At 39.9% G+C, this 11,296-nt stretch overlaps 1 protein-coding gene across 1 annotated transcript in view; it reads left to right on the top strand.

Annotated features, from left to right (window-relative positions):
* Positions 1-10,135: 10,135 nt before the first annotated feature.
* Positions 10,136-11,296, top strand: part of LOC109930717 (nectin-1-like) — a 53,820-nt gene continuing 52,659 nt past the window's right edge. The window contains exon 1 of the mRNA XM_048598146.1: positions 10,136-10,228. Within this exon, the coding sequence (XP_048454103.1) occupies positions 10,180-10,228 (49 nt within the window). The 5' untranslated portion in view covers positions 10,136-10,179. The remainder of the gene's footprint in view (positions 10,229-11,296) is intronic.

Genomic DNA, 11,296 nt, shown 5'->3' with positions numbered 1-11,296 from the left:
TCTCCATCTCTTTAATCCTCAAACTGCGCTCAGTTGATGTTGTCACACTCCTTGTGATATTTGGAGGCTTATTCTTTCATTTCTCTGTTCCTCTCCTGTTAAGTTCTACAAATTTATCACACACTGTTACCTATTGCTACACTTGCTGTCATACTTTCCAAACAGGTGGGAACTTACAATAAACAATCGGAAGAACAAGAGTGAGTAAGGGGAAGGTTGCATTTCACAAACTTGATTGAGTTTTTTGAGGAAGTGACAAAAATAATTGATGAGGGCAATCTGGTAGATATGGTCTATATGGACTTTAACAAGGCCTTATGGCAGGCTGATACAAAAGGCGAAGTTTGACAGGATCTGCAGTGAGCTGTTGAGATGGATGCAGAATTGGCTTAGTCAGAGGCAGAGAGTAGAGGTAGAACGAGTGGAAATCTGTGACTAGTGGTATTCCATAGGGCTCAGAGCTGGGACACATGTTTGTGAAATATACAAAATTATTTGGAGGAGAATATAGGTGGCTTGTTCAGTAGGTTTGCAGATGATACAAAGATTTGAGGGATAGTGAGGAGGATTGCCAAAGGATACAGCAGGATATAGGCTGGAGGCTTGGGCGGAGAAATGGCAAATGGAGTTTAATCTAGACAAATGCAAGGTGATGCATTTTTGGGAGATCTAATGCAGGAAGGAAGAATACAGTAAATGGCAGAATCCTTAGAAGCATCAACATACAGAGGGATCTAGGCATACAGGTTTACAGTTCCTAGAAAATGGCAACACAAGTTGATAAGGTGGTTAAGACGGCATTGGCATGTTTGTCTTCATTGGGTGGGGCGTAGAGTAGAAAAATTGGCAAGTCATGTTGCAGCTTTATAGAACTTTACTTCGGCCACATTTGGAATATTGTGCACAGTTCTGGTCACCCACACTACCAGAAGGATATGGAGGCTTTGGAGAGGTACAGAAATAGTTTACCAGGATCATGCCTGGTTTGGATGGTATTAGCTATGAGGAGAGATTGAAATTCAGAGGCTGAGCGGCAACCTGATAGAGGTTTACAAAATTATAAGATGCATGGATAGAATAGATAGTTGGAATCTTTTTCCCAGGTTAAAAATGTCAATTACTAAGGGACATAGGTTTAAGGTAATAGGGGGAATGTTTACAGATGTGAGAGGTAGTTTTTTTTTTACACACAGGATGCTAAGTGCCTAGAATGCACTGCCAGAAGAGGTAGTGGAGGTGGATACAATAGCAACGTTTAAGAGGCATCTTGACTGATATAGAAATAGGCAGGAAATGGAGGGACACAGACAGTATAGAGGCAAATTATTTTTAGTTTAGAAAATATTGGCACAGTCTTGGTGCGTCAAAGGGCCTGCTCCTGTACTGTGTTGTTCTTTATTGTTCTCTTTGTTGTTAAATATCATCGCCCAAACATTGAACTCTTAACAGGATGATAGATGAACTTCAGAGATAGTCAGTTTTTAAGCAGCTGTGTAGTGTTAAACTTCAGGTATATTTCATAACATAAGAACCAGGAGCAGGAGTAGGCCATCTGGCCCTTCGAGCCTACTCTGCCATTCAACACAATCATGGCTGATCTTTTCATGGCCTCAGCTCCACTTACCTACCCTTTCATCATAACACTTAATTCCTTTACTGTTCAATAAATTATCTATTTTAGCTTTAAAACATCCAATGAAGTAGCCTCGACTACTTGGGCAGGGAATTCCACAGATTCACAATCCTGTGGGTGAAGAGGTTCCTCCTCAATTCAGTCCTAAGTCTGGTCCCCCTAATTTTGAGGCTATGCCCTCTTGTTCTAGTTTCACCTGCCAGTGAAATCAGCCTCCCTGCTTGTATCTAATCTATTGCCTTCATAATTTTATATGTTTCTATAAGATTCCCTCTCATTCTTCTAAATTCTAATGAATATAATCGCAGTCTACTTGGTCTCTCCTCATAAATCAACCCTCTCAACTCCAGAATCAACCTGGTGAATCTCCTCTGCACCCCCTTCAGTGCCAGTACATCCTTTCTCAAGTAAGGAAATTAAAAATGCATGTAGTACTCCAGGAGTGGCCTCACCAGCACCAGCACCAGCTGAAACATAACCTCCCTGCTTTTAAACTCAGTCCCTTTAGCAATGAAGGGCAATATTCAATTTGCCTTCTTAATTACCTGTTGTACATCAAACCAACCTTCTGTGATTCATGCACAAGATCACCCAGGTCCCTCTGCACAGCAGCATGCTGCAATTTTTTTACCGTTCAAGTAATAGATCACGTTCTTGACATTGGAAACAATGGATCAGTAAATCAGGGTTAACCAGTGTATTCCACTGTGTGAGATGAACCAGCATTAATGCTGCAGCATGTCTGATGGTTTATGGTGTGTGGCTAACTCAAAACTTAGAGTTGGTCGTGAGAATCCTAGGAAATAACAACAGTATGTAAGTGAACTTATAAATTTGAAATAATAAATTATCAGGAAAGGTTTTGTTAATTTTAAAGATAAACAGACCACCTGCTGGAATAGGTATCACAGCAGAAAACTGGCAACACAATTTTGTTTCATCCTGAAATAACGGGTGGGGCATTATATTTGTAATTAAACAATAATGAATCGATTTCTGGTCTGAATGAGTATGATTAGCTTCAGTATTTTTGTTTGTGTTTTAGAAGAACTCAATTTCAACGTGTGATAATAATTTTTCTTTGAAGCAGCCTAAAGTGTCGGTTTCACTCCTATTCAAGTTGGAACATGAGGAAATTCTGTCAGCTTTAATGCAATCTACTGCTGCTTAGTACAATGCTGACAGTATGCAACTATCAGACCCAGGATATGGAACAAGATCTTGTGAAAGATGTTTCTATTCTGAAAGACAGGACATCTCCAAATTTAAAGGCTTAAACTTAAATACCTCTAAACGTCATTTTTCCCTTGAGAAAATGGCACTACATGTTTAAAACTTGTGAAGTCCAGAGATAATTAAATAGGAATGATGTTTTGTTCGAATAGAATTTGGGTATTACTGAGGAAAGGCATGTTTTGTCAAAACTTTTCATCTTGCACTCATCAGGGCACTTTGCAAAAAATTCCAAAGTAAAGGGAAAGCAACTTTTTTATAATGTACAAGAACAAAGTGCTGATTGATCGGCAATTCAACTCTGGAAGAGGCTTTTTTCAGCAAGGGCATAGAAATAACAACATCAGGTCTAGGCCCGAAACGTCAGCCTTACTGCTCCTATGATGCTGCTTGGCCTGCTGCGTTCATCCAGCTCTGCACCTTGAAACATTTTGGCCCATTTTCAAAATAAGTAAACCATCCCAATCCTTGCATGCTAATTGGCACAGACCCACGCTTGAGATGTAATATTCCTCCAGTTTGCCCTCCTTTCCTGGGCTTTCTACCCTGACCTCCCCCTCACTCATCCTCAAATGATTGCCAAAATTAACAGAGACAGAACCTGGGAAGATTAACTGACAAGGATTCTGCTTCAAATATTGATTTCACAGCTTTACAAGCCTGGCTGTAAAATGTTTCTTTTGGTCTCTGTCCTAACTCTTTACATTCCAGCTAATATTTATTATATCTATATAGAAACATGTAGTTATAACTAAATTAAAAACTGTGTTTTGATCAAGATTTTAGATTTTCATTCAGATTCAGAACAGGGAAACTCTTTAATTAGGTTTGAAAGTACTTTTGTGACCTTTAGAAAAAGGTAGTAGCTTGTGTGAAACTGTTAAATGTGATTTCCTTTAACAAATGTTGCTGTCGTGTGACATTTTAGAAGGTGTGTGTGTGTGCAGTGCTCTATGAAAGAGGTGTGGATGAGGTTTCAGGATGTTTTTTGAGTAAGCATTTATTTACACCATGCCTCCTTCAGTCTCTCCTTCTTTATGTAATCTTGACTCATCTTGTCAAAAGGGTTAACCCTTTAAAAGCTGCTGGGAAAGTTTCTGTAAATTTATCAATTTAAAGTTGACCTTCATACATTGAGGTGTTAGCAGATGACGAACTCTCACTGAGTTGCTCTGAAATAAACTGCTATGATGTGCATAGAGTCATAGAGTAATACGGAGTCAGCATAGAAATGTACCCTTCGGTCTAAACAGTTGAATGGCAAACATAATTCCAAATTAAACTGGTCCCACCTGCCAGCTCCTGGCTCATATCCTTCCAAACCTTTCTTATTCATGTATTTATCCAAATGTCTTTTAAACATTGTAACTGTACCCACATCCACCACTTCCTCAGGAAGTTCATTCCACATGCAAACCACCCTCTGTGTAAAAAAATTTGCTCCTCATGTTCTTTTTAAACCTCTCTCCTCGCACCTTAAAACATGTGCCACCTAGTCTTGAAATCCCCCAACCTAGCGAAAACACACCTGCCATTAACCCAATCTATACCCCTCATTACTTTATAAACTTCTATGAGGTCGACTTTCAATCTCCTAGGCTCCAGCGAAAATAGTCACACAGTCTATGCAGCTGTTCTTTATAACTCAAACTTTCAAATATTTGACAGTTTAATCTACTTCTTTCATCTAAGTCTATCTGTTCACATTGGGGTGAAATTGTTCTTTGTCAGATATATGAAACAGCTGTTGGATCTGTTCTGTGTCTGCATGGTAGTAGTGCCACACAACACATTGCAGGGTAATGCTTATGTTAGATGAGACTTGGTGTCAAAGGCAATATGCTGTCCAATTGTACAATTACTGTCATGGACCAATGCATCTACTTGGGGGGATTTATAGAGGTGAGGTAAGGCTTTGTTGGTTGTCTCCTAGGCCCAGTCTGGCAGATACATCCTTCCAGAGTTAGGCAGCATTGTCACGAGTGAGGCTGTGACACCTCTGGAAATGGGTATTGAAGTCACCCACCCAAAGTACATGTCTACCCTGTAACCCTCAGTTTCTTCCAAGTAAGATGAGTTTTTAAAATATAGATTTGAAAAAAAAAACCTTTGAATGTTAATTGTCAGCTGTGATAGTGGGATTTGAGATTACATCTCTCCAGCGTTGGTCCAAGGCATCTCAACAGTGAGCCCAATAAGACAACCATTGAGTCTGAGAAAACTAAAGTGCATCAATAAGCCTGGGGTTTCTTAGCAGCAGCACAAGCTTCATGAAAGGTGCTTCCCTTATGCCTTTGAAAAGTGTGACAGTTTGGTATGCTGTACGCCGCAGAAATTGCCATTTACTTCATGGCAGATCGCAGATTGCAGATGCGTAGGTGTTATGGTTGCTTCGTCCCACATTGTTGTGCATGGTCATGCAGCTCAGACAGCAATCTTCACTTGTAAGCAGAATCTATGAGTTCTTTATGGCTTTCTGTGGGAGAATTAGATTGCAATAATTGGTTTACACTGATCTGAGGATAGATTTAGCTCATTTAAAAAGGTTAATTGTGTTATAATGTCTGGAGCAGAACCCTGAAATGTAGTTATTGGTAATCTCTGATCTGCTGCTATCTTGTATTAAGCAACTGAAACTACTCACTCATCTGCTCTGACTCACGCTGACAGGGATACATAATAAACTGATGCTCACCAGGGTTAAGCTCTAATTTTTGTCCCTGTGTCAAGTGCGCAGTTTTGGGAGAAATCCCAGCTCGGCAAATCCTATGTTTAAAAATGGGCCCCCCCCCCCTCCTTATTTCTGGTCTGGGTTAGGGGATGGCATGGATTGAGAGTTTGCCTGAGTAATCTAGGAAGATCGTACGAGGTTGCCAGTTTCCTAGGTGGGCTAGTGGGAAGCCTTTCTCAGGTCACCAACACCATGGTCAATGTTTAAACATAAAGGCTAAAAAGTAAAACATCTCTTCACCTCACCTCTATGCCCTCACACTCCCTAAAGCCACATCCATGACACTCAATACATTTCACGCCACCCCAATGTCCTCTCATGCCCTATATCAGCTACCCATCTCCCTTGGCCCCTCATTCTCCCTGTGCCACCCTATGCCCATTTACTCGGCCGCTTAGCTTATTATTGCCACAATGTCACCCTAAGCTCATCTACGCACCCTCCAAAGCCCTTTATAACTCCTGTGCCCACCTACCAGTCTACTATTGCCCATCATACCCTCTGTGCCACCCTATGACATTAACAACCACATGGCCCTTTATAGCCCCTTGTAAACTCTTGCCAACTCCTACCCTTCTACCCACAACCTTTTGCTCTTCCCTTTCTATGCAAACTCACCTAGTATCTGCGATAGGTAAATCTCAGTAGGGTTGCTGACTGTATATTGCTGATATCATTACTGGAATAAAGACACATTAATAACAAAAAAAGTCAACACACTGAATATACTTCACCTAATCCCTCATGAAAGCAAATATTTCACTTAAGTGTTGAATTCCTTGTGCTAATAAACATTTCCATTCAAAAGCAGGTTGGAGCTGTCCTTCAAAATGTTCTCTTGATGGGCATCCCATTGTGAAAATGATAGATTGTGAAATCAGGCCTGCAACACAAATCTAATTAATGGTTTTATGTGAACAGGCATTTTGAAATATCTGACAGTGTTATTTTCTAACTCTACACATGATTTTTGGTCAGTTTCTTGTAAACATTGTTAGTCTCAAAGAGTTAAATGCTTTTTTTAATGCACAAACATTTTTACAATTTAATAAGGGTCCCTTGGCTTTACCAAATGTGACCCACAACCAGATGCAAAATAGCACTTTACATCTCCAAAAGAGGGGGAAATAGAAAACTCTCCTCCAGTTACACACCCAACCCCCACACTCCCGACATCTCACCTATTCCAACTCATACAGCCTACTGCCCTCTACCCACATCCCATAGCCCCTCATACCCCATGCCAACATATTGCCTATTTCATCCAATACTTTATCCTTCTCAAAGTGTTAACTGTTCACTATACCTATGTGTATAGGAGGAAATGAGCATTTTTGTTACTTAAAGTTTATTGCAATATGCACTCTATTGAAAAAAGCATTCTCATTCATATAAAAAAACTTGTTTACAAGACATCATTTGTTGACACTTTGGAACACTGCTTGATGGGCCTTCACAAGTTCGACGGTTCCACTAGGTTTAGGTACATTTTATGCACAATCTTTGCATTGGTTAGCAGTCCCATTGAACACCCAATTTCCATGCCAAAAGAATTCCTCACCTCCACCAGGAAGGAACAGGTCATCTCTCCAAAGGGGTACACTTACTTTCCAAAAGAAATACATTGAGAACAGGCCTGTTCTTACTTGATCTAAGTTCTGCAAGTCTTGGTTCCAGAAATCACGGACTCTAAAACCTGATTCGAGTTGAGGTAGGTTGTCATTCAACTTGTCAGCCACCTTCAGGAACTGAGCATGTGATACCTATGGTCACTCCTCAATCCTGTGCTCATGTAAATGGGAAATGCCATGTGCTGGTTTGCACTTGCAAGTCCCAAATTCTTCTGGAAATTTTGTTGCCATGGACATGTTCTCCATCATGGTCATTGAATCATTATTTTTAAGTTGGGATGGGGCTGGATTGATTCTTGTTAGGCACAAGAATCAGAAGGAAGTTGAGGGCTGATGGTTTTTTGGAATTCAGAATACAAATAGATCAGCCAGGATTTGATTTGAATGATGGAGTAGGCTTCATGGGCCAAATAGCCTACTTCTCCTAATTCATGTGTTTGTACACGTGTCTCTTCACATGGCAAAAACAAGTTTAGGTTTCAGGCTGTTCTGTAGTATTTATTTCCTTGGTGATTACAACAGATTATTTTTCACCCTTTCCCAAGGAAAAGGCTACAAAACTTTGAAAGAGCATCTCAATTAATTATCTGTGATCTTGCTCAATTTCAACATGCGTGCATGTGTGACAGGTATGCAATGACAATACATCTACCATCCTAGCCCTGTAGTTTCAAATAGATTGTAATTTGCTTTTGAAATCATCGAGTTAGCCCCTCTGAGAATTTTAGCCATGATACAATCAATATAACTCTCATATAGAAGAATGTCTGTTCCTCTGAATTGCTTATTATTTATAAACAGGTCAGGCACCTTCTTTCCATTAGTTCTTCTAATTCCCCAGGTCTGGAGTGTCCAATGAAACAATATAAAATGTCATCAGTTCTATAAAACCCAGGTCATCTATGTTTCTTTAACCACTTTCTCAACTTGCTGTGTCACCTTCAACAATTTCTGCACATATTCTGTCAGTGGTCCCTTGTCTTGCACCCCTTTTAAGAAATGTTCCTTTATTTTGCCTTTCCTTGTTCTTCTGACTGAAATGTATCACTTCACATGAGATCTCAAGAAAATAGGCAGGAGAAGGAGTTGACTATTTGCCTCTTTAATGCTATTCAATAGTCAGTGCTGGTTGATCTGGCCTTGATGTACTTTCCTGCCCCTCAATTCATACTTCAATCTATTAAATGTCATCTGGCATCCAATACTGCATGAGCACAATTTCCCTCCTTTGTTACCTGTAGGGTTGACTATTTCAAATTTATTCATGACATCTTTCCACAATCTACCATCTGCAAATTCTGGGAAATCTCATTGCTATTGTTAGATAAGGACCATGGAGAATCACTAATTAATTTCCTTGTGCAGCTCATTGAGTAGGAGTTCCCTAGGTAACAGATCCGGAACTCATCACCTAAGCCTTTTGTAAAACAGATCCAGGGATGGGTCTGCAGAACTGTATATCCCTGGCTGGGACTAGTCTGTGTATGGGTCAGCCATATGGCTTATCAGCCATGGGTCATCAGCCATGAGTGGTCAGTCTATTTTGGTGTTCAACAATAACTGATGTTGCTTACCATTTGGATTTCCTGAGTTATTACAGTCTGAAAAAGTTAATCCTGTGAAGTGTTCCAAGCACCACCCACCATGCTGATGTCATAAGGACGTGGGGGGAATAGTTTAGGATCCACTAATTATCCAAGTAACGCCCCGTAGTCCAACGTTTCGTGAAGGCACCAAATAAATAAAAGTGTCACTTTCTTCTGTAATATATTGCAACTCGAGGGCTAATTTTTACTATTGCAAGTCAGCATTGTAAATTTGAAAATTACAGGCATGTTCATACTCCCCAACACTTGTGGCAGGGTGAATGCAGTGTGTTTCATCTAGAAGGTGCACTGCAGCAATTTGTCAAGGCATCTTCAACAGTGCTTTGTAAACTGCAACATCTACCACCCAGAAGGACATTGAGAAGAGGAGCTTGGCAATGTCATCAGTGCCAACTTACTCTTCAAATCCTTACTTGGAAATATATTGCTGCTCCTTCATTGTCCGAGAGTCAAAACCCTCAAACACCTTGTCTAGCAACGCTGTCAGAATACCTTCACCAAACAAAACTGCAGCAATTCAAGAAGGCTGTTCACTGCTATCTGCTCAAGGGCTATTTAGCATTAACATTACAAGCTGGCCTTGTCAGTCAGGATTTACTGAATATGTAGATGAACCTCTGGGGTAAACTGTGACCTCAGCAGTAATGTGATATTATTCTCCTGGGAGATTGAAACCTGAACAGCACGGAGCGAAATTACCATCATGCGCAGGCTGTTTTAACAGTATCAGTCCAGTCTGGCCTGAGCTTGTATGCACACACAAGGAACCTACATTACAACATGATCAAACAAATGATGCCCACATCCTGTGAATGTATGATGAAAACATTTGAAGAGGAATTGGGTCAATACTAGAACACAATAATTTTGCAGGGCTACGGAGGGAAGAAAACGAATGAGACTCATCAGACAGTTCTTTTAAAATGTTGATACAAGCACAATGAGCTCAAAGATTCTTCTTATTTAATGATTTAATGATTTCAACATCCATTTTTTCACATATCAGTGTCCAATTTCCCTCACTATCCATGCTGCACATCGTCGCTCTGATTAAAGATTAAAAATGACAAAACTAAATGTTAGAGATGCTCAGAAACTCTGGCAGTATTGGTAAAAAGAGAGATGGCTGTTCCAAACATAACATTTTATCACCCCTATTCTCTACGCCTGGCAATTAATTATTTGTGAAACCCAGGTGGCTTTTTTTGCAGTTTCTAAACTAGGTGCTGACTCTGATGAAATAATGCAAGTTTGGTTAATTGTTTGGTTTTCTATCACATGACACACTTCCTTTCTGATTAGAGAAGAGATTGTTATCAAGTGCGCATTTGACATTTTCTGAAAATGGAGAATGTATTCTGTCTTATTATATGTCTGTTTCTCAGTGCAACTGGTAAGTTTCCAAATTTACTTTGCTTAAAAAACTTAAGATATTCTGAAGGTAAAGAAAGAGACATTGTTTAGCTGTATTGATGGTCAGTTTAACTTTGATCTGATCAAACCTGCATTCAGGTCTGAGCAACCTCTGCTGCACTGTAGACTTCAGTTGCACCAATAACCTCCGTTAATAAAGTGAACAAAAATGCATTTTGCAACTGACTGACTAGACAACATAATCAAGATACGTTGTCCTAATATTTTTCTCAGCACTTTACTGGGTAACAAACGGTTTCAGGTGAAATAATTCAGATGGTGGACTTCAGAGATAAAATAGAGAAAATGTTGGAAATGCTCAACAGGTCTGGCAGCATCTGAGGAGAGAGCTTTGCCTTTGTTCCTGTCTCCAAAGAGGCTGCCAGCCTGCTGACTATCTCCTACATTTTCTGTTGGTGTTGTATTGAGATTCTGTTTGTAGCAAACAGATTAGCCATTGTTCTGATAGCATTTGCCTACGTAGAGAGTTGGGGAGACAATTTCGCTACAAGAAGGATTAGCTTTGGATGTAAAGTTCAATATTTTAAAGTTTTACTTTTAAACAAGTGGTCACTATGTGATTTGCACAGACGATGGCGTTTTAAGTTAATTGTAACCAATTGATTAGAATTAGTGACTCCATTAGAATTCTTTGTTTTGTTATTAAGTGGCCAGTTTTATTAAAGGGCTGATAGCCATATGTCCATTGCCAACTGTGTTGAGTTCCATTTTAGGAGATTCCTTCGCACTTGATACAAATGCAATACGCCAACTTCTGTGAAAAGCCACAGTTTATTTAAGCAAGTACAAGCTTTGGAGGATCACTTAACAGTCTTCGCAGGGCTTGCGGAGCTGTGTCAAGCGATGCTCTCTGTAAGGGAACCGTCCTCCCTTTATATAGGTTTTTACAGCACAGTCAGACATGCATACAAGATACAATTCTTTTCTCCCCCATAATCACGTAACTTAATCATCTAACAGTAAAACAAAGGTTAGCTGCCCAAAAACAATGTGTAAGACGAGGTAGTTCCTTATCCTTTTAGCCTTA

This window comes from Rhincodon typus, chromosome 6 (assembly GCF_021869965.1).
Source record: "Rhincodon typus isolate 14 chromosome 6, sRhiTyp1.1, whole genome shotgun sequence".
NCBI classification, from domain to species: Eukaryota; Metazoa; Chordata; class Chondrichthyes; order Orectolobiformes; family Rhincodontidae; genus Rhincodon; species Rhincodon typus.
The sequence above is the reverse complement of the archived record's forward strand: the minus strand, read 5'-3'. Positions and strand labels throughout refer to the sequence as shown.